Source organism: Protopterus annectens, chromosome 10.part0 (assembly GCF_019279795.1).
Source record: "Protopterus annectens isolate FY-2018-M chromosome 10.part0, PAN1.0, whole genome shotgun sequence".
NCBI lineage: Eukaryota > Metazoa > Chordata > Ceratodontiformes > Protopteridae > Protopterus > Protopterus annectens.
This window is the reverse complement of record NC_056744.1, coordinates 794,083,584-794,108,343: the sequence shown is the minus strand read 5'-3', so window position 1 is coordinate 794,108,343 and position 24,760 is coordinate 794,083,584. Positions and strand designations below refer to the sequence as shown.

At 44.8% G+C, this 24,760-nt stretch overlaps 1 protein-coding gene across 4 annotated transcripts in view; it reads right to left on the bottom strand.

The window, feature by feature from the left end:
- AGL (amylo-alpha-1, 6-glucosidase, 4-alpha-glucanotransferase) overlaps nucleotides 1-24,760 on the bottom strand; it is a 1,248,201-nt gene that overhangs the window by 352,032 nt on the left and 871,409 nt on the right. For all 4 annotated transcript variants that reach the window (XM_044085615.1, XM_044085617.1, XM_044085614.1 and 1 more), the window contains exon 26: nucleotides 13,546-13,771. In XM_044085615.1, the coding sequence (XP_043941550.1) occupies nucleotides 13,546-13,771 (226 nt within the window). The remainder of the gene's footprint in view (nucleotides 1-13,545; nucleotides 13,772-24,760) is intronic.

Below are 24,760 nucleotides of genomic sequence, written 5' to 3'. Positions count from 1 at the left end.
GCAGAAAAACATAGACTCTGGTATTTGGGCCGGCGGAGGACTACCACAGCAGGGATAACCCACAGGTGATGACTGCAACAGTGAAACATGAACATCATGAGTTGATTGTTGACAACAGGGGCCTGAAAGCTCACATTGGGACAGAGACAGAATGGGATACAAGGACTTTCTGGGTTCATAAGGGAAGGGCAAAGGGAATAATGGAGAACCATTCTATACCTTTGTTTCACAAATGCCTTGATAGTGGTCAACACTTGCTTCATCAAGACAGAGATGGACAAAATCACATACAAGAGTGGTGAGTGGTCAACATTCATTTCAGACTCATCTTCCCAGACAGGAAAGGAAATTAGGATATAGACTGTACAGTTATTCCCAGTGAAATAGCTGGCTTACAGCATAAACCAGTAGTAGCTTCAAGGCCAGCAGTGACCAGGGTGAAGACCTGGAAATTGACTGGGGGAAAAGGACAAGAGTTTAAGGCTTTACTCAGTGTTCTAGCAGCTCATCAGAAAGTGAAAGTAGGTGGAGTCGAAGAATGGCAGCATCTTAAAAATAGCATGTGTGAAGATTATACAACAGCTATGTGGCTGAGCCAGGTATTAAAATAAGGCGCACAGGGAAAGTTGGTGATGGAATGTAAAAGTCCAGGAAGTTGTCAAAAGAAGGAAGGAGTGCAGGAAAAGTGGGAGATAGGAAAAATGGACCAGGCTAAGAAGGAATACTGGCTAGCTAACAAGGAGAATAAGAGAGCAGTCTTAATAGCAAGGCAGAGACATTCTACCAGCTTCTAAAAAGTTACTCAGCAGATGGTACACAGAAATTATCAGGCTGCAAGGCAAACATGGAAATATAGAGAAGACAGCCATCAGAAATCATTCATAAAGGATGCTAGCAATGATCTGCTCACCAGTCCAAAATATGTCAAAAGAAGTGAATGAAGAATCCCGAGAGAAGCTGTACTGTCCAATGCACAGTATAACATGAAAGTAGTAGTTACCTGTATGGAGGAAATTGCCAAATGAACCAAGGTACTGGGAGCAAATAACCTGACAGGGAAAGGTAACAGAGAGGGATGAGACCAAGCAGGAAGTTTGGACAACAGGTTGGAGACTATCAGCCCTACCAGGGATTGATTCATAGGAGGTTACTAGGCTACTGGCCTTGAAGCCCTTATAAGCCTAGCCAAGAGTTTAGCCCATGTTTAGACAAATCAACACCCAATGCCCCTGTCCAGCAGGGACATGGGTGGAATCCCAGGGGTATACTTTCTGTTTCCCATCCAGTTATCCAGGTTGCACTTAAAAATGGGTAAAGAGGTACTCTGCGTGATGTGGACAAGGAGTCTATTTCACAGATGAGGAGTCTCTGGGACACAAATCTGTCCCGCCAAAAAGTCTTGGTGATGTCACAGACCGGGTTGAGATCAAGGGTGTGGGTTACACAAGTGGAGATTGACTTACGGATATGCAGCAGTCCCATCAAGGTGGGGTCCGTGATCGCCTTGTATGTCAAACAGAGGTCACCTCTGAGGAGTCTGTATGAAACTGAGTAGAAGGATAGGGCTTTTAGCCTGTGTATGGCATATGTATGAGGCCCTGGATTCTCCTGGTGAGGAACCTCTGTGGTCTCTCCAGCTGCTGCATGTGCTTTGTGATGTACATGCCAAAAGGGGCGTTGTACTCAATAATAGGCATTATAAGTGAAGAATACAGGGATGTTATGACCTCCTTTGTGCCTGGATGAGATATCCTTACTTATGAGGTGGGCCATGTAGAAGGCTTTCCATACAATGGAAGCAACATGGTGGTCAAAAGCCAGGTTGCTATCAACCTGGGTGCCCAAATCCCCTCACGACTGACTGTGTGCTTAGGACATTGTTATTAATGTAATAATTTGTGGGAGACATCACTCTCCCCAAAGGAGATGATGATACATTTTTTGGTATTCAGCTTGAGGCCATGTTTCTGGCATCAGTCATTTGTCTGACTGAGACCCTGTTGGAGGATGTCCACATCACTAGGGGAACTGATGACAGCACCCAGCTTGCAGTCATCTGCAAACTTGGTCAGCCATAGCCCACTGGATTTGGCCTGCACCTCAGAAAAGTATATCCCAAATAACAGAGGCCGCAAGACCAAACTCTGGCATACACTGCTTGTTACAGGGTCTACTGCTTGAGATGGCTTCCCCTATTTTGACTATGTGGGTTCTACCAGTGAGCCATTTTGCTACCCATCTGGTAACATATGGATTGATGCCTAGTTGAGAGAGTTTATCTATTATGCCCGAGTGAGGAATAGTGTCAAATGGCTTTGGCCAGGTCAAGCTAGGCAGTGTGCACAGTCTTTCCCTCGTCCATGACTTTGGTGACTGTCTCAAAGTCGTCGACCAAATTTAGCAGACATGACCTCCCCTTGATGAAGCCAAACTGTGTGAGATCAAGTGTTTGGAGGTTGCCAATGTCCTTGTTAATGAGGTCCATGATAATCCATTCCATGGCCTTGCAGATCAGACTAGTTAGGCTGATGGGTCTATAATTTCCCAGATCGGCCAGTACTCAGGCTTTGGTTGAATAGGATGCCTAATGGTGCTACAAGTTCCTGCCCGAGTTCATGTAGGATGCAGCCAGGGATGTTATTTTGTCCCACTGAGGCTGTATTTTTTGCCTTTGAGAGAACAGTGATGACCTGTTCCCTAGATACAAGGGAAAGAAGGCAGGCACTGGGGATGTACTGATTTCCTGAAGGGGTGGGACAAAGGGATAATGTTTTCGCTAAATCTGTCACCCAGCAAGTTTGCTATATCTACATAATTTGTGTATGTGCTGTCCTTGATCACCAGTTCTGAACAGATCTGGGTGCTTCCTTTGAGGTTGCAGGCATATGTGAAGAAGGCCTTCTGATGGTCTCTAGTAGATGTGGCCAATTTGGACTCTAAGTTTGCTTTGGAGGATTTCACTAGTGCTCTTATTTGCTTGTTCAAGCTAAGGAGACATTGCTTCCAACTGGGCACCTGCTCCTTCTTGGTCTTGGACAGCAATTTTTCCTTTTGTTATAGAGTTCATTTATTGCAGATGTCCACCAGACAGGTTTACTCTTCCTTGTGGAGGATGATTTAGTGTTGTTGGGTATTCCTGATTCCATGCATCTGTATAAACGCTTGTATAGTGCTTTCTTTGGTGTAATTTTGGACATTGGTGCCAGTTCCTACAGAGGGGGAGGGGGCTGTGAAGCTGTTCATACCATCCCTCAGTAGGCTGTAATCAGCTTTGGAGAGGTTTTTATGTCTGATCCTAGCTAGAAGGGGGGGTAGGGGAGATTAAGTGACCACTTTGTGGTTGGATCGTACCAGGGAGGATGACACTATAGGGATACTGCAGGGGTTACTCATGTTGGTTAATACCAAGTCCAAGATATTATCACCTCTTGTGGGGGGTATCGACTAGCTATTTCAAGGCATTTGCATTGATAAAATCAAGGAATCTCTGGGCAATTGTGTTCTGGCATGAGTAGTTCTTCCAATCTATGTTTGGGAATTAAAGATTCGAACAGGTCCAAACAGGCAGATTGGGCTTCTTGAGTCAGATTTGGGGGCTGGTAGCTAGCTGTGATTTGAATAGGGGTCTTGTCAATGGTTAACTGCACCTGGAGTGCCGCCTGTGCGTCATACTGTTTGACCAGCCTGGTGGTATGCATGTCTTTAATGTACACTGAAACTCCACCTCCTTTGGCTTTACTGCCCACAGTTTGGTGTCTGAATGTATGATAGGATGAGTAACCAGGTAAGGCTGGGGTGCTCTCTGCAGCTTTGAACTAGGTTTCTGTGAATGCAGAGATGTCAGCATTTTTCAGGGTTAGGAATGTTTGCAATGAGTGCAGTTTCATCTTTAGACTCCTAGTGTTTAGCAGCATGATCTTTAATTTGTGTTTTGTTGAAGTTTTTACTTTGGTAGTTTTAACCTCATCACTTTTCCTAAAAAAAGGCACTATAGGGGAGGCAAAAGCCTTTGCCAGAAGCCTGAAGCTCAGGTGAGACAGATGCAGGGTATCTCTGGCAAAGCACTGTGGTCTGTCGATCATATCTTCCCAGGCTGTCATGTACTGGATCCCCCTGGAATGACACCAGAAACTAAGCCAATTGTTAAAGTCAGTCATCTTCTGTTTGTATTGAGGCATCATTCTGGGTGATGGCAGAATGCTGCTTAAGGCTAGGGACATACCTGCCTGGGACACAAAATCAGCAAGCTCAATCATGTCCTTCTTCATATAGTCCAGAGAGGTACTTCTCATGTCATTCATGCCAACATGGACTATGACAGAGTCATAACAGTACCTGGTGTTGAGAGACTTGTGTGCGTATGTGATATAGTGGATTCTGGCACCTGACAGACAACTTTCTCCTTTTCCAGCCTGGTGAGAGGCACATCTGCGTGTCACACAATGGAGTCTCCTATGACTAATATATATGGTTTTATATTTAATAATGAATAATGGGTTTATGGTGAAGCTTTAGTGGTTGTTGATAATAGTATAGGCAAGAAGAAAGGGACATGGAGTGTTAAGTCTATAAACTAGGCCTACTATATCAGAACAAAAAATTTCTAATCCCTGATGCTAGATTCACCGTAGGACAGGCACTCCTCTCCTCCCCTCCCTCCTATATGCTGCTCCAGTTCTTACCAACATTCAGGCCACTACTCTGAATAAACTCCAACATACTTGCCACAAAATAGCTAGATTCATTACTAATTCCCCATACAGTTCACACCACTGTATTGCATTAAACTCTCTCCAATGGCTTGAACTCCCCCCAACAACTGCTGCTATCTCAATTTCATATGCTACAACTCTATTTTTTACTAATTCTGATTCTGTCCATCTCTTTCTTTCTTAATCTCTAGCTATACTTCATCTCAGACCCTCCGTACTTCAAACCAGCAGCTACTGGACATCTACCAACCAAAAAAAATCTGTAGGCAAAATACTATATAAATACTCTGTTGCCCATGTCTGGAACAAACTTCCTCTTGACATGTGTTCCATTACCCACTCCTCTCAATTTAAAAATGAACTAAAAACTCATCGACTCAACTCCAAGACTTTCCCCATCACGTCCCTACTTAGCCTCCTTACACTCCTTTCACATGAATTTTACTCCACTACTATGCACAACTCCATGTAAATTGCCATATACTGATTTCAGTCAATCAAAGACTATGAAAAAAAAATGTTACTTTGTAGTTAAATATACTCTCCATGTAAAATATTATGTGATTTTGATTTATGTATGCTTTCTACTTTGTATATAGACCTTTCATGTATAACAACTTACATAAATCTCTTCTGTCTCTTATATCTGTATTAACTCAAAAATTGTTAGCATTGTAACATACTATTAAAGTCTATTATGGAGCTTTCCTCAGGTCTCCACTGAAAATGGGTCACAAGCCCAGCTGGACCAACCCAGTTAACAAATGTCAATCAATCAATCAATCAATAAAATAATATGCTGGTTTTATGGTGAAGCCTTAGTGGCTGTTGATAACAGTACAGGTAAGGAGAAAGGGACATGGAGTGTTAAGTGAAAGCCCAGCTCTGGTTGTTTTCACTTGAGTCTAGATGCTATTAAAAAGGGATAATTAGTATGGTATATAAAATAATACATAGCTATAAAAATCAATCAGAATAGGCTAGCAATGACTGTATATTGCATTTCCATTCCTACGTGGGAGGACATGTGTTTGGCTCTCATGTACATAAAGTCTAGAAGGTCTATGGAAGTGTTTGCATAGGTAGTTATACCTCATGCAGATTTCAGAGAATTTTTTTCCACAGGTAGATAGCAAATGCTGGAGGTGTGATGGGAAGGATTGGGGTAACTAGAAACATGCTTTCTGGGAATGTAAATAGATGTCAGAATTAAAAAAAAACTATTAGGTACTTTAATCAGAAATCTTGGAGAAACAAATTATTAAAAGCAAGGAAATGGTTATTTTGAGCTGTTTTATGGTAACTGGGTTGTCTAGACATAGTAAGGCCTTAAGTTTATTGTTACTGGCTACTAAAATGCAGTTACTAAAAAGGAAATAAAAAGCCTAAACCAACAGTGAGGTACTGAAAGTTGAAAAGGAAATAAAAGACTTGGGAGCCAGAATCTTTAGAAAATGGAAGGAGCACAGAACAGAGAAATATAAATATAAGAATTTATAGGAATAATAAATACAGAATAAAGTTCAGGAGGAGGAATGAAATTTCTAGGAAGAAGGGTTTGAGCAATTCATGTAATATTGCATTGAATTATAGCTGTTGAAAAAGATAACCTGTATAATGCAAGATAATATATAAAAAGCAATGATTTTATACTAATGGTGTCTGTAATGCAACCAGATAGTTCATGAGAAAGCAGAGCCAGCACTGTGGAAATTAAGAAAGACAACAACAAAACTAACACCTGACAGCCCATATTTTATAAAGATCAGTATATGCAGAACAATGGAGAAGTTCACAGGAAAATAACCATATGTAAGTTGGCTAGGAAAAACTATTGCAATGACCACAGGTGCAAAGGATAACAGGTCAACTGATCACGTACTAATTCACTGACTCAATTAATCAGAGGTCAACTAAAAATAACCAATTCACTAACTCCCATTTATTTAACATTAACTAAAAGAAAAAGAAGTTGACTAACTTTCAAAAGTGACAAAAACAGAAAAGCCACACTACACATGCAAGGGGAAACACTGTGCACCTCCACCCATTAATACAACTAACTCCTACTATCAAGAGCCTTTAGCTAAACATTACACAGGAGATTCATGTATAGATACAGAGTTACTTCACTGGTGGAGAACCTAGACTACTGTATGCAAGGCTATGCAGAACCTGGAAGGCAAAGTGAAACTGCTGTAGACACAATACTACTATAGACACAATAGCGTATACTGTTTTATTAGCCGCTTTCATACAAAACTTCTTCAGAATAAACTCCTAAAACAAAACTACCTCTTATATACAATATTAAAATCATGTGATCAATTATACAATTAAATCATAAACTTCTTGATTGCAGTTAAAAACACTTGTTTAAACAATCCTAGTGAGCCCCCCTTGTAAAAATAATATTAAATAAAATGAGAAAAAATAGAACTACCTGTTTTATTTACATTTAATCTACGTTGTTTTAAAAAACACTTAATGTTAATAGAGTCATTAAGGCCAGGGGCTACATCAGATTTTAATTTTATTTGCCAGTATGTTTCCCTTTGTAAAAGAAAATTCTTGTAATCACCTTCTCTCATATCCTTTCGCCCCACTTCTAATATGGAGAATAAAAATTTCTTAAAAGATGGACAGATCAATGAATGTTTAAATAGGGCGTTCTTTTCATCCTTACACTTAATACAATATATATGTTCCCTTATTCGAGTTTTAAGTTCCCGGTGGTCATCCCTACGTAAAAAGCATCACATGTTGAACACAGGGCGATATAAATTACACCCGTAGTACCACAGTTCACCAAACCTGGGACCTCCAGGGTTCTATTAAGAGTACTGACCAAAATGTAAGGTCCAGTTGAAATAAAACGACAAAAATTACAATGGTTACATGGATGCATTCCCCTTTTATTTGAACCTAATTTTGGAACAATATTTTGTTGACTTTCAAAATTGCTTAAGGTTTAAGCCACCTTTTTGAACAAAAACGGGCTTCTCCCCTAAAACTTGAAAAATGTCTTTATTACCTTTAATAATACCCCAATTTCTCCTTATAATATTTTGAATATCCTTACAATCGGAACTCATTTCCAAGGAACAAATTAAATTAACCTCCATCTTATTTTCGGTCCCCTTCTTACATGGAAGGTCCACTTCATTGCTTTTAAGATTTAACAGTGGAAAATATTTACTGTCCCTGTTTGCCCAGATATCATCTCTAGTCCGTTCCAATAGAGATGGTTCATAACCTCTTTTAAGAAATAAAGAGGTTATGAAAGCAAATTCAAGAGTCAAATCCGCATCCTTAGAGGTCATGCGACTTGCTCGTATGAATTGTCCTCTGGGAATATTTTTGGTTATATATTTTGGGTGCCCACTTTTGTAGTGCAAATATCCATTGTTAAAAGTCTTTTTCCGAAAAATAGAACTATGTATTCAATTTTCCACAAAATCCCATTTTAAGGTGACATCCAAAAAATTCACCATAAACCCTTCAGTCCCTTTGGTAAATTTTAAATAATCAGAAAACAAATTAATGTCTGTAAAAAATTCGTCAATAGTCATACTGTCCCCGTCTATAATGAAAAATAAATCATCCATAAATCGACAGAAGAAACGGATGTTAAATTTATCCGTCAGGGTAGGCAAAAATTGTTTTTCCCACCAGGACATAACCAAGTTGGCAAATGCTGCTGCTGCTGAAGAGCCCATGGCTACCCCTCTTTTCTGTCGATAATATGTTTTCCCAAAAAGAAAGAAATTATTTTCCAACGTGACCTCCAATAGTCTACACAAAAGAGAAATCATGTCATTATTAAAATTAGAACAACTAGTGGATAAAAAACTCCGAATAGCCTCAACTCCCTCATAATGAGGGATACAAGTAAAAAGAGAAACTACATCCAAAGTGAACATGATCTGCAAATCTGGGTTAAAACCTTGTGTACAAATAAATTGGTTTATTCTCTTAAGAAAATGCCAGGAGTCCCTAATGAAAGAAGGTTGCAATGAAACAACAGGTCCAAGAATAGCATCAAGGACCAAAGAAACCCCCTCAGTGACTGAATAGGGAGCTGAAACTATAGGTCTGAAGGGCGGCCTTAAAGGGGACTTATGTACTTTGGGAATCCCAAAAAGTACCCCTATCCTAGGATGATCGTTGTTACAAAATTCGTATAATTCAAAACTAATTTCCCCATTCATAAGGGCATCATATAGGTAAGTCTGAACCAAACGATAACGTCGTTTGATTTCAAAAAGTGAAATAATTTCATATTCATCCTTGTTGTCCAGTAAGTCCAACATACCCCTTTCATACATTTCCTTTTTCATGATGACTATATTATTCCCCTTGTCACTTTTCATGAAACGGAATTCCCCAGTCATTAATTGTAAATTTTTCAATGCCAACCTTTCTTCCTTTGTTAAATTACCATTTGAAATAGAGTGACCACTCAAGAGACTATTTCGTGAATACAGGTTTCTTCAAACACTTTTAAAGTGTGATGAAGCTTAGGACAAAAAAATGAAGGTTTAACAAAAACACTTTCAGTGGAAGGAACTTCATGTAATAAGTAATGCAAATTCAATTTCCTAGAATATTTCTTAATATCTACTACAGTTCTCACATAGTTAGCCCTAGTGTCAGGAACAAAATTTAAACCTAATTTTAAAACATCAAGTTCCTCTTTACAAAAAACATGTTCAGTCAAATTTATAATACTGAAATGTTCATTAGTGGCTTCTATGTCTCCTCCCCGGACGATTGGGAGCTCAAAAAAGTTCTGCTCCTTGTTGAAACCATTTTGGTGGCAACTTGATTCTTCCGATTGGAAAAAGAACCTGATGGTGGTAAAGGAACAGAATTCACCGTTCCTGTCACTGCAGTAGAAGCAATGACATTATTCTTATTGGTAATGTCCATAGAGGGCAGTAACGGATAATTTTCTGTATCTTTGAAACGGATTCCGTTCATCCTGACCGTCGTCTGCGGGAATATTATTATCAAGTAATGGCTTAGATGTCAACCGGTCGTTAGTTTTAGTTTTAAAACGGTCGGAAGACCCATTCCCCTTTGAAAGATTGTTAGACAAATGATCGTTGCCTACATGGCCGGCAACTTTAGAATAAAGTCCCCAGTCAGCTTTATTGGAACCTTGTCCTTTGTAGTTGGCCGTTTTTGTAGATTTATTAGGCATACCAAAATTGGCATAGGCAGAATTATTTTTATAAGAGTCTACATCTCGCAACAGTTTCAGATGTTTTCTGTTGATATTATCAGTAGAAAACTGTTCCGTTTTTTTCGAAACAGATTCAAAAAAATCACGAAACTTGACCTCACCTAGAGCCTGTTTAAAAAAAGCCTCTAGTTCGATGATTTCTCTTTTAAGAGCTTCTTTTTTTATGATATTGTTATCAAAAAGTAACTTTATGAACCGGAGTCCGGCTTCGTTAAAAAAAGAAACCAGAGTACCAAAAAAAGAGTCACCAGTTTGTACCCCGTTAGGGCACTTAAAGAATCTTAGCCCTTTTGGAACGATGTTAAGCTCCAAACAACGGGCAAAATAACAGTTTTCAACATGAATGGCGTCATACCTTTTAAGAAGCCTTAATAGCTGCTCCCGTTTTAGGTTGAAGTCTTCATTGAAAAATACGTTTGAAGTCCCTTCAAAGGTACCCGACTCCCTGAATGGATTATCCGCACGGTCGATAAACTCCTGGAAAGTAGTCCGACCTATAATGCGTTGATGAACTGGAACCACCGGGTTGGAAAAACGATTTACTCCTTCGGAATGAACTGCTACCTCCGGTTCGAGATGCAACCCAACCGGACTGGAAGCTCTAATAGTGGCTTCCGGGTCGTGTGCTCTGGAGGTCAAAACCTTCAATGAATTCTTGATCTCGGCAAGAGTCGCAAGCAAAAGCATGTTAAAATTCCCAGCTTCCACAGATGGAGTAGCGTGAATGCTTAAGTTTAGTAAAGGATCATCACTAGCCTCCGCCATAGACAAAAACAACAGCCAACAAATCAAAAGAAAAAAGTCCAACCAATAAAATAATGAACGTCCTGGAAGGCAAAGTGAAACTGCTGTAGACACAATACTACTATAGACACAATAGCGTATACTGTTTTATTAGCCGCTTTCGTACAAAACTTCTTCAGAATAAACTCCTAAAACAAAACTACCTCTTATATACAATATTAAAATCATGTGATCAATTATACAATTAAATCATAAACTTCTTGATTGCAGTAAAAAACTTTCATATTTTTTTTTATTTCTTAAAAGAGGTTATGAACCATCTCTATTGGAACGGACTAGAGATGATATCTGGGCAAACAGGGACAGTAAATATTTTCCACTGTTAAATCTTAAAAGCAATGAAGTGGACCTTCCATGTAAGAAGGGGACCGAAAATAAGATGGAGGTTAATTTAATTTGTTCCTTGGAAATGAGTTCCGATTGTAAGGATATTCAAAATATTATAAGGAGAAATTGGGGTATTATTAAAGGTAATAAAGACATTTTTCAAGTTTTAGGGGAGAAGCCCGTTTTTGTTCAAAAAGGTGGCTTAAACCTTAAACGAATTTTTGAAAGTCAACAAAATATTGTTCCAAAATTAGGTTCAAATAAAAGGGGAATGCATCCATGTAACCATTGTAATTTTTGTCGTTTTATTTCAACTGGACCTTACATTTTGGTCAGTACTCTTAATAGAACCCTGGAGGTCCCAGGTTTGGTGAACTGTGGTACTACGGGTGTAATTTATATCGCCCTGTGTTCAACATGTGATGCTTTTTACGTAGGGATGACCACCCGGGAACTTAAAACTCGAATAAGGGAACATATATATTGTATTAAGTGTAAGGATGAAAAGAACGCCCTATTTAAACATTCATTGATCTGTCCATCTTTTAAGAAATTTTTATTCTCCATATTAGAAGTGGGGCGAAAGGATATGAGAGAAGGTGATTACAAGAATTTTCTTTTACAAAGGGAAACATACTGGCAAATAAATTAAAATCTGATGTAGCCCCTGGCCTTAATGACTCTATTAACATTAAGTGTTTTTTAAAACAACGTAGATTAAATGTAAATAAAACAGGTAGTTCTATTTTTTCTCATTTTATTTAATATTATTTTTACAAGGGGGGCTCACTAGGATTGTTTAAACAAGTGTTTTTAACTGCAATCAAGAAGTTTATGATTTAATTGTATAATTGATCACATGATTTTAATATTGTATATAAGAGGTAGTTTTGTTTTAGGAGTTTATTCTGAAGAAGTTTTGTACGAAAGCGGCTAATAAAAACAGTATACGCTATTGTGTCTATAGTAGTATTGTGTCTACAGCAGTTTCACTTTTCCTTCCAGGACGTTCATTATTTTATTGGTTGGACTTTTTTCTTTTGATTTGTTGGCTATGCAGAACCTAAAGCCTGTGAATACTCTAACCCACAAGAGTACCACAGGATAGTAAATAAAGGAACCATTATCATTTGCCTTCACTTTAGGCATGTTCCATACGATCAAAACTACATGCTTATGCAACTCAGTTTGATATCTAGGTATACAAGCCATAATGTTCAAAAACCTAGTAGCATGGAAAACAACCAAGGCTTTCCTGCAGGATCCAGTCTCCAGGACTCAGACATTACTCAGTTTAGGTTTCTGACTCCTACACACTGCATCTGAAAACAGAAGCAGAAGGCTCAACAGTGAAATGTGGCGTTTCTGGTAAGCATACCTCTAATCTGCTATTACAGCTAGGTCTTCTGGACCTACACATGCCTAACAAAGATCTTAAACAGGCAGCCAGGAAGGAACCACCACAATAAACCAGCTAAGTACGTTATCAATATGACACATTTGACTTCTGAACTCCTTCCCGTGCTGTCACTACTACAAAAGGGCAACATTTGCAATTAATTTCATTTTTTCTCTTCCAGCAAAAAAAAAAAAATGTATTAATGCACTTTGCTTTTCTTACAAGGCTTAAAACTAAGCCATTCCAATGTATGTTGTGGAAGCAGAGTGTTGGTTGCTGGTATCTCTCCCTGCTTCACTGGTTTCTTTGCTGCTGCATTCTAAACTGTTTGTACACTTTATATTCTAAACAGTACTCTCAAAACTGCTGCTTGTAAGCAGATTTTCTCCAGTCTGTCAAAGGCATGAATCTCAATTTTATTTTGGTGTTCCCTGAAACTATGTAATTAATTTCTCTCCATTTTACACATCCTATGCAGGTTGTTTTAAAATATGTCACAGTATCATATGGTTACTGTATCCAATACCAATACTTAGCATAAGCAAATTACAGTTAACACTGCCTGCAGGTATTATTCTTAGCATCCTAAAAGGCTGCGTTTTATCCCTACATCAGGTTCTTAGACACATGTGGCAATACCAACACTACAACACAGCATAATGGGTAGGCTCGACTCCTAAGGAGTCACCCTTAGGGTAGGATGTTAAATCAAGGGTGCAGTTATCAAAGAGAGCAAGTGAACTTGCCTGGAAATATTTCTACATAGTTCAAATACCATCTGCGGTCTCTTGGAAAAAAGGTCATACAGGGGACTAAGCTGGTTAACAAAAAACTGAGCAACTAAACAAATATTCCAGCAATCTGTCTCTAACATTTTCTATCATGCTCTTATCCTGTTTTTATCATCTGTGAGTCGTAATCAATTGGACCACGACAGAAGACTTGATTGCTATGACTAAGGCTCCAGCAAGAAGAAAAAATAAATATTTTATACTACATGAACTGGACATAACTATGCTATGCAAAGGGAAAGTAGTAATTTAAGTAACTGTTACCATAAGCCCTGCAGGTTTTGGAGGAGAGTCATCTGTAGGATACATTCTGGAAACAGGGCACGTCAAGATGTCTGTTCCATTGGGCACAATTTTGCAGTAATCCTGAACACACTGCAGCCACCACCACACTGCATCCCGACAGTTGTATCTTGCATGCACTCCCTCACCAATTAAATTAGGGATAAGTCCGTGACGCAGAGTACCAGCAAAGGCAAGTATGATGTTCCTGTAACAAAGATAATACATAACTGTGAAAGCAAACTGCCCACTTTTCATGAAATCAGTGCATCGCATTTAAAAGTATATACATTACAATCATTAAAAACATTTTGTACAGATCTGTACTTTGAGTTCAGCAATGGTCTACATCAACATCAAATAACATTACAACATTTAGTTTAAAACAGATATTTTAACATACGATATATAACGGGCGTCTACTTACAGTACTTTGGAAAGAAAAGTCACAGCAATCACTCACAGATGCCCAACTTGATTACATTTGTTAATGTAATTTCAGTTATGTAACACAGAGTATCTACAAGCAGGACATGCCAGGCCTACTCATTCTTCTTTGCTACTTGTACAGTTTGGCTCACAATCCATCAGTAAAATTCTTTTTTGCATGCCTAATTACAGAAGTGCAAATGTCACTGTCAAATCACACCAGCATTGATTTCACTGAGATGGGGAGTATTATGTTAAAAACCTCAAGTGGAAAATATTTCAAACTGGCCACTTGGATAGCTGAAAAAAATGGCAGCGATCAAAAAGCTCCTTGTGCGGAGATCAGAGGAAGGGTCCATCAAAATGTCTTGACCATAGATCAGATCACCACCATGACATCAGCCAACGGAGAACAGTTCACAGTCTAGTCCACCTTCAGGTAAAACTGGTGTTAAGTCAACTCCCAGCCACTGCACATGGCTAAGCTAATCCTTTCCAGTGTGGGTTACAACTACATTAGTCAACTACTTCAACAAAAGACAAGGGGGCTGGGGGATATGTGGCACTAGCTTTCACTGCTGTGGAAATTTGTTCTGGAGTTCCTTCACTGTTCAAGTCGTAAATGACATGCTAGAGCTCTAGGCTGACTATCCTGATCACACACAGTGGACCCTTAACTCAAACAGTATTACATCAGTGAAACTTCAGGTCAAGAACACCCCTTGTTGGTCCTTCATTTCAGGCCCAGTTTTGATGGCTAGAGTCTAGTTCAGCCAGAACCAGCTGGTAATCCTAATCAAGGGCTCGCATCTCACAGCTCAAATATCAAAACATAACATCTAGTAAAAACACGAGTCACAAGTATGGACACATTCTTGGAAAATAAAGTTTGATGCCAGTGTTTGGCCAGATATAGGTGCATTGGGAAGTACTAGGTTAGCTGCACTTGCAGGCCATTTTAAGCACAGGTAATTTCTCTTTTTCATGCCCTTTTTTGGTATAGTTCTCTTGCCCATGTATACCCCCTTTCTGAAGTGCTGAACAGTGGTAGGCCTCTCTTCCATGCATCTAGGCTTGACTGATGGAAATTCTCATGATATTTTTTTGTTGTTGTTCAGGATGTGGTGTACCATCAGTCATATGCTAAACTCTCAAGATAGAATGGATGACCTCATGACTGTGGACAGTTAAGTCATTGTTCTCCTCATTACTCTGGCTGCTATGGGGGGTACAATGATCCAGAGGCCACAGTCTTGGAGATGCACACAGATAATGAGCCTCCTCATCGCCATCAAATCATCCTTCCTCCGATGGGACCATCAGGTTTTGAGAATAAGAAGTTATGTACTCACCATAACGTTCCATCTGAGTAGCTATCTTCATTTGTCTGCAACCTTTGGGATACGGATCCGATCTCGGATCCGAGCCGGCAACTTCTATCACAGCATAGATCCGAGCTCCTAGCTCCTCCCTTTACCCATAATCCCCTGCCAACCCTGAATGACCTCAAATCAAGTTTGCCCCATAGCACAGCTAGTACTGTGTCCCAGAGGGAACTAATCTAAAGAACCCTAAGTAGGATCATTTTGGTCAGGGGGAAGGAGGGGGGGATGGTTGCAGACAAATGAAGATACCTACTCAGATGGAACGTTATGGTGAGTACATAACTTCTTAATCTGAAGTAGGACTTCATTTGTCAGCAACCTTTGGGACAGAGTCCCCAGCTACCTAAATCTTGGGTGGCCTTCATGGAAGGATATTCCAGAGTACTGCGGAGCCAAACGACGCCCTGCCTCGGGAGACAATATCTACTTTGTAGTGGCTGATAAAGGTATGAGATGAAGCCCAAGTGGCTGCGGAACAAATGTCATCCAAAGAAACTCTAGCCTTGAAAGCAGCCGATGTAGCAATGGCCCTCGTAGAATGAGCATAGACTCCCTGAGGTGCAGGCCTTCCCGAGCTCTGATATGCTAAGAGAATACAATTAGATATCTATCGGGAGAGAGTAACCTTAGAAACCACCTTACCGAAGTTGTTTTTGGCAAAGGAGACAAACAACTGATCGGATTGCCTATGACCAGTAGTTCGATGAGTATAAAAACGTAGTTGTCTGTGCACGTCTAAAGAGTGCAGCTTATACTCTCCTTTGTTTTGATAGTTGGGGAAGAATACTGGAAGATTAATAGATTGACTGATGTTAGCTTCCGATGATACCTTAGGTAGGAAAGACGGATTGATCCTGAGGTGAAATCTGCTGGGTGGAAGACCAAATACGGTGGTTTGACACAGAGAGCCTGGAGTTCCGAGACCCTCTTGGCTGAAGTTATGGCCACCAAAAAGGCAGTTTTCCAAGACGGGTATTTAAGATCAACAGTGGCCGCCGGCTCGAAAGGGGGGCTAGTCAAGGCCTGTAAAACTAGGGACAAATCCCATGGGGGTACCACCTCCTTGACCGGGGGTCTGAGAAGGAAGGTACCCTTAAGGAAGGCTTTACACAGTTTGGAAGTAGTAAGCGGTCCTGATTCCTGACCTACATGGTAGTGTGAAATTGCTGCAAGTTGCACTTTGACCGTGGAAAAACTAGCCCCCTGGTGAAAGAGAGAAGATAGAAAATCTAGAACCGACGCTACCGGCGCCGTGAAAGGATCTAAATGACGGTGTTCGCCCAAATGGAAAAAACGTTTCCATTTGCTCCGACAGACCCTTCTGGTGGAGGGCTTGTGAGCTGCTACTAGGATGGCTTTGACTGGAGATGAAATTCCGGGAGTCCTTATCAGGAGTGGAACTGGAGCAACCAAGCCATCAGCTTTAGATTGGCCAGGTTCAGGGTTGGAAGACCCAGGGGGTGTGAAATGAGATCCGGAAGGGGATCCAACATCCAGGGCGGATGAATCAGGTGAGACCATAGGTAAGGGAACCACGTCTGACGAGGCCAGAATGGGGCAATGAGGATCATTTGCTCCACAACCGGCTTTCTGCAATAGCTTCAACATCAGGGGCAGAGGCCAGTAAGCATAAAGCAGACCGGGAGGCCAAGCATGAACTAGAGAGTCTCTTGGGGACTCCCCCGGAGGGGGGATCAGAGCGAAGTAATCGTTGCATTTGGTATTTGAGTGAGAGGCAAAAAGATCGCAACAAGGTCACCCCCATGGGGCAAATATTTGCTCTGCCACTAGAGGATTGAGAGACCACTTGTAAGGAGTCAGGATAGTACTACTGAGCCTGTCCGCTAATATGTTGGACCGTCCCGGAACGTGTGTTGTGATGAGAAAGCGGTTGGTGGATATCGCCCATTCCCACACTCTCATGGCCTCGTGGCAGAGTGGGTAAGACCTGGTTCCCCCCTGTTTGTTGATGTACCAGACGACTGACATATTGTCCGTCTGTACTGCAATCGTCCCCACCGGAAGAGGGTTGTGAAGCACTTGCAACGTCAAAAGCACCGCCCTCATCTCTAGGACGCTGATATGCAAAGAGGTCTCTATATTGTTCTACGTGCCTTGGACTGTTCTACTCGAATAGTGCCCCCCCACCCCAGGCAAGAAGCATCCGTGGTCACTGTGGCGACTGGCGGAGGCAGCGAGAAGGGGCGTCCAGTGTGGAGATTGGAGGACTGGAGCCACCACACGAGCGACCTTCTGCAAACCTTGCTTAGGGAGATGGGATGAGACAGGGGATTGCGATATAGGGACCATTGTACCTGGAGGGTCCATTGTATGACCCTCATATTCAACCGGGCCAATTGCAGCAGCGGAATTGCTGCCGCCATGGACTCTAGAGCCCTCAGGACCAATTCCGCCAAAGGAGCTTGAAGTTGAAGGATGACCTGCACATGCAACCTCAGGTTCTGAAGCCGATCTGGAGTCAAGAAAGCAAGCATCAGTCTGGAGTCCAACCTCGCCCCTATGAAATCCAATACTTGTGTAGGAGCCAGAGAGGATTTGGCCGTGTTGATGGTCAACCCTAAGAGTGGAGCCAGGTTGAGGAAATAATCCCTGCATGAGCAAAGGAGATGCCTTGTTGGGGCGGTAAGGAGCCAGTCGTCCAGGTATGGAAAAACCTGAATTCCCTGGAGTCTCAGGTGGGCCGCTATCGCTGCCAAGACCTTGGTGAACACCCTGGGGGCTGAGGTGAGACCGAAGGGAAGGGCCCTGAATTAGAAATGGCTGGCTCCCAGCCGGAAGCGGAGAAACCTCCTGGAGCATCTGTCCACGAGAATATGAGAGTACGCATCCTTGAGGTCTATTGAGCACATCCAGTCATTCTCCCTTAGTAGCGGGAGGATAGATTGCAGAGTGACCATCCGGAACTTTACTTTTGGTACTGCCAGGTTCAAGAGAGAGAGAGGCCCAAGATAGGCCTTGCGTCCCCCGTCTTTTTTGGCACCAGAAAGAACCTGGAGTAAAACCCTGATCCGTGCTGATCTGGGGGGACAGGCTGGATGGCTCTTTTTTGTAAGAGCTGCTGAATTTCTGCAGCAGCCACCTCCCTCTGATTGGGTGGTACATCGGGGAGGCTTCTGATACTGGGGGTTAAAAGAAAGGGAATTTAGTATCCTCTGGATATAACATGAAGCACCCAGCGATCCACTGTTATGGACTCCCACATTGCTAGGTGCCTCGAGAAACGTCCGACTGCCTCCAGAGTGGAGCAGCCGGGTAACCCCTCAGGGGTTCTGCGTGGGCCTCTCAGAGAAAGGTTCTCTGGACCCAAAGTTCCTGGGACCCTCTCTGCCTCTAGGGCGGTGTCCTCCCTGTCCTCCTCTGCCACGAGAGGACTGGTTGTCTGGAGCAGACTGGGATTGATGTGATTTCCGGAACCACATCTTCTTCAGACCCTTGTGGTTCTTGGTAAAGGACCTCTGGGGAGCAGAGAAGCGGACTCCGATGGCAGACAAGGTCTTCCCGTCTTTCTCGCTCTCGACAAGGGTGTTGCGAACAGTTTTGCCAAACAATGCAGAACCATCAAAAGGGGCATTCGCAAATGACGTCTTAAAGGGTTCCGAGAAGTCACAATGTCGGAGCCAGGCTTGCCTCCTCATGACCAGCCCGACTCCGCCTGCTCTAGCAGCTCCCTCAGTGGCGTGAGACAAGAGCCGCATAGAGGTGTTGGAAATAGAACGTAGGGTGGACATTCGGGAGGAGTACAGTTGCTTGTCTCCTTCCGACATGGACCCCGGGGGGGGAGGCAGCATATTCTTTGATTAGATCCCGCTGCATCCGAATGACGTGTGCCATATAGTTCATGGCCCTCAAGGAGAAGGTCGCTGAACTGAAGGCCCGCTTCCCAAGGTGGTCCATCGCACGAGACTCCTTACTCGGCGGATGAACCGTGGGGCTCTCCTGAGCCAACTCTCTCTTGGTGGCTGCCGCCACCAACATGGCATCCACAGGGGGACCTCTGCTCCAATGGGTTCTCTCTGACGGGGGACTCAAAATTTTGTCCGGGCGCTTGGGAACAGACTCTACAGTGTCCGGCTCCTTCCAAGCCCTAGTGGCTATAAGATCCACTAAGGGATCGGGGGGAGGGTACACCCAAGAGGTAGATGGTCCTGCCTCGAATGCCTCTAGGAATACGGACTCATCGGAGGAAGCCTTAGGGGCAGACCACCCCCCCTGATTCTTAGCATTTCCATGATGTCTCCAAAGGAGACATCCTCGGGGGGTGACCTTGGGGAGCCTTCCCCTTCATCCAAGTCCGTATCCTCAGTGAGGGACTCAGGGGAGTCCACGTGCCTCCTTTTGCACTTCGACTTGCGAGGAACCTCCTTGGGGGGGGGGGGGCTGTCCGAGGAGTCCTCACCAGCAATATCCTGTTCCAATGGAAGACCTAGAAGCGCTGAAGCAGGCTGCCCCAAAGGCTGGGTGAGGGGAGCCAGGACCTGCTGAGAGGGGGTGCAGGGGGGAGCCGAAGCCAGGACCGGGGGCCTGGATACACTCAACAGCACCCTCTCCACCACCGCGAAAGCCGAGGGGGAGCCGCTCTCTGACCAATCCGACTCCCACTCGGATCTGAGGTGGGGATCGGACCCATAGCCGAGACTATCGGATCCGAAGGACACGCGTGCTCCGACTGGGATGGGGCCGAGAGCACACAGAGTCCCTCGGATCCAAAGCTCGGCCCACGGCTCCGAGAGGTCGGATCCGACAAACTCGAGGGAATAGTCGGAGCCGAAGTGCCCAGCACTGTCGGCTCCGACCCACCCCCAGATCCAACATGGCTCGGCTCCGACAGCTCCGAACCCGGGAGACGGGTCGGAGAAGGAGCTATAGGAGCGAAAAAAGGGGTCGAGCTCCCCCCCGGAGGGGGGTAAGCAAGAGCACTCCCATCTGCATCTGGGCCTGGATGAACCTCCTCATCATCCGGTCCATGTCCGCGTCTGACATACTGAATGTGGACCTTGAGGAGGCCACCGAGGCAGGCCTGGAGTGCCTCCTCGATGACCTCAACGGGGACCGGGTCACCTCCTCCTCGGATCCCGGGGAGAAGCAAGGGGATTGGATCTGAGGAGGAGATGAACCAGAAACCCTGGAGGGAGAAACACGCTTGGCAGGCGGGGCCGAGGAGGAGTCCTCGGCCTGCCGCTTAAGGTGCTTCTCCCTCTGCTTCTCTTTCCTGGCCTCCCTCACCTCCGAAGCCACAGTGGGAGGTTGAGCCCCGGTCGGAGGGAGGGGGGCAGGAGTGGCCGTTACCGATGACTGGGTAATGGTCACAGAAGTACCTGAGGCCCGAGCCGGGTCTGGGGGCAAAAGGCCCGCCAAAACCAGCTTCGACCTCCGATCCTTAAGTGCCCTGGGGTTGAACGCAGCGCAAATCGCACAACCCAAAGAGAGGTGTTCAACGCCAAGGCATCAGCCGGTGAAAGCTTGTGACCACACTCAGTGCATTTCGAAAAAATGGCTTTAGGGGCCTCCGACATAACTAGAGTAAAACACACTCACTAGGCCCCTACACTCTATATACACACACACACACACACACACACACACACACACACACACACACTGCGACCAGTGAGGGCAGGGAGGAAAAATTAAATTAAAATTTCAGCTAATTTAAGCTAAAAAAGTAAGAGAATTTAGCGTTAAGGAGAAACCTAAACACACACACACAGACACTCGATTAAGAATATAAGTGAAAGTAGAAAATAAGAAGTTATGTACTCACCATAACGTTCCATCTGAGTAGGTGACTTCATTTGGATGCAACCTGTGGGTATCGGATCCGAGCCGGCAGTTCAAAAGCTTTAGGATCCGAGCTCCTAGCTCCTCCCTCTACCCATAACCCCTTGCCAAGCCCTGACTGACCTCAGATTGAGTTTGCCGTGTAAACCAGACTCCTGGGAAACCAGGACTAAAATTGCTAATAAGGTCAGGGTGATGGGGTAGATCAAATGAAGTCACCTACTCAGATGGAACGTTATGGTGAGTACATAAGTTCTTAATCTGAAGTAGGCAGACTTCATTTGTCTGCAACCTGTGGGACAGAGTCCCCAGCTACCTAAACCTTGGGCGGCCGTCATGGAAGGATGTTCCGGAGCACCGCAGAGCCAAAGGATGCTCTCCCTCTGGAAACAACATCCACTTTATAATGAGAGATGAAAGTATGAGATGAAGTCCAAGTGGCTGCTGCACAGATATCATCCAAAGGCACTCTAGACTTAAAAGCAGCAGATGTGGATACTGCCCTGGTAGAATGCGCTGTAATTCTCTGAGGCGGTGGGGGAAATAGAGCGAAGAAACTGTCGCATTTGGCGTTTGAGGGAGAAGCAAAAAGATTGCAACAGGGTTGCCCCCAGGCGGCAAAAATCTGCTTCGCTACTAGAGTGTTGAGAGACCATTCGTGAGGGGAAAGAATGGTGCGACTGAGCTTGTCCGCCAGGATGTTGGATCTTCCCGGAATGTGCATTGCCACAAGAAAGCGATTGGTGGAGATTGCCCATTCCCAGACTCTCATGGCCTCTCGACAAAGGGGACAGGACTTGGTTCCTCCCTGTTTGTTGATGTACCAGACTACTGACATGTTGTCCGTCTGGATAGCAATAGTCCCTGCAGGGAGAAGGCTGTGTAGTGCTTGCAACACTAGTAGCACCGCCCTCATCTCCAGGACATTTATATGCAGTGAGGTCTCTGAACTGTTCCACGTGCCTTGGGCAATTTTTCCCGCTGAATGTCCCCCCCACCCGAAGCGAGAAGCATCCGTGGTCACCGTGGCTAGGGGGGAATGCAGCACAGAAAGGTTTCCCCGTTAGGAGATCCGTTGACTGGAGCCACCAAAGAAGGGAGCTCCTGCATGCCTTGCTGATAGCTATCGGGCTGCTGAGAGGGAAGTAGAGTGGGGACCATTGGACCTGGAGGGTCCATTGAAGAATGCGCATGTGAAGTCGAGCATGAAGAAGAAGCGGAAGGGCTGCCGCCATTGAACCCAGGGCCCTCAGGACCGAAGCTGCCGTCGGAGCAGGACGTAAGATGGCCGCGACATGACACCTCAGGTTGGACAGTCGATCCGTGGTAAGGAAGGCCCGCATTTTTCTTGTGTCCAATCTTCCTCCTATAAAGTCTATAAGCTGTGTGGGGGCCAGTGAAGACTTCTCTTTGTTTATGGTGATGCCCAGCCGAGGAGCCATGTGAAGGAAATAGTCCTTGGCTGAGCACAGCAGATGCCTTGATGACGCCGTTAGGAGCCAGTCGTCCAGGTAAGGAAACACCTGAATTCCCTGGAGTCTCAGGTGGGCCGCTACCACAGCTAGTACTTTGGTAAACACCCTGGGGGCAGAGGTGAGACCAAAGGAAGGACCCTGAACTGGTAGTGACTGGCTCCCAGCCGAAGAAGGAACCTCCTGTACCGCCTGTCCATGAGAATGTGGTAGTACGCGTCCTGAGGTCTATAGAGCACATCCAGTCGCTTCTCCAAAAGGGGGAGGATAGATTGTAAGGTGACCATCCGGAATTTTTGCTTGGTTACCGACAGGTTCAGTTGCGACAGGTCTAGAATCGGTCTTAAGTCCCCCGTCTTCTTTGGCACCAAGAAGAACCTGGAGTAAAACCCTGATCCGGTCTGAGCTCGGGGGACACGCTGAATGGCTCTTTTTGTTAGCAGCTGCGCGATCTCGATAGCTGCAGCCTCCCTTTGATCGGGTGGTACATCGGGGAGGCTTCGGAATCTGGGTATTTTGTGAAAGGGGATCGAATAGCCTCTGGATATCACCCAAAGCACCCAACGATCTGATGTGATTGACTCCCATGTTGTCAGGTGCTTCAAAAACTGCCCCCCGACTGCCTCCAGAGATGGATGGCCGGGCAACCCTTCAGGGTTGCTGCGTGGGTCTGTCAGAGAAAGGTTCTCTGGACCCAAAGTTCCTAGGAGCCCCTCTGCCTCTAGGATGGCGACCTCCCTGTCCTCCTCTGCCACGGAAGGACTGGTTGTCCGGAGCAGGTTGGGATTGCTGTGATTTCCGGAACCACATCTTCTTCTGTCCCTTTTGGTTCTTCGAGAAGGACCTCTGGGGAGCTGAGAAGCGGACTCCGACGGCAGACAGCGTCTTCCCGTCCTTTTCGCTCTGGACCAGTGTTTCCCGGACTGTTTTGCCAAAAAGGGCAGAACCATCAAAGGGGGCATTCACAAAGGTCGTTTTGAAGGGCTCTGCGAAGTCACAGTGGCGGAGCCAGGCCTGACGCCTCATGACGAGGCCCGCTCCGCTAGCTCTAGCGGCTCCCTCAGTTGCGTGAGAAAGTAGCCGCATAGAAGTATTTGAAACCACTCAGAGTGGCCATACGGGTGGAGTATACGTGTTTGTCCTCCGCCGACATGGACTCTGGGGGGGGGATGCAGCGTACTCTTTAATCAGGTCTCGTTGCATCCTTATGACATGTGCCATGTAGTTCAGCGCTCTCAAAGAGAAGGTTGCTGAACTAAAGACTCACTTCCCAATGCGATCCATCGAGGGACTCTTTGCTCGGGGATGCATAGAGGGACTCTCCTGAGCTAACTCCTCTTTGTGGCTGCAGCCATCATCATGGCAACTACTGGGGGTCCCTTACTCCAATGAGTGGGGTCTGCAGGGGGACTAAGGATACGATCCGGGCGTTTCGGAACTGGCTCAACGGTGTCCGAGTCCTTCCACGCCTGGTGGAAATAAGGTCCACCAGAGGATCAGCAGGAGGGACACCCAAGAGGTAGATGGGCCCGCCTCAAATGCCTCCAAGAACACAGACTGCCTGAGGAGGCCTTGGGGCAGACCACCCCCTGATCTTTAACATTTCCATGATGTCTCCAAATGAGACATCCTCTGGGGTGATCTTGGGAGCCCTCCCTTCATCCAAGTCTGTGTCTTCAGTGATGGACTCAGGGAGTCCACGTGCCTCCTCTTACACTTGCGCTTGAGGCACTTCCTCGGGGACTGTCCGAGGAGTCCTCGCCAGCACCCAGATGTTCCAAGGAACTACTTGGGACATTGAGGCAGGCTGTCCCTGGGACCGCTGATGGGAGCCTGGCCCAGCTGGGAGTGCGGGTGGAGCCGCTGCAGGGACCGGGGTCCGGAGGTCCTCAACAGCCTTTCCACCACGTCAAGGCAGAGGGGAGCCGATCTCTAAGCCCGAGCCGACCCCACCGGATCCGACGCATGGATCAGAGCCGGCGCAGACTGTTGGATCCGAGACCGTGTGCTCCGACCTGGACGGAGCAGACACACCAGCTCCTCGGATCCGAGGCTTGGCCCCGCTCAGAGGTCGGGTCCGGTACCCAAAGCACTCAAGGGATGGATCGGATC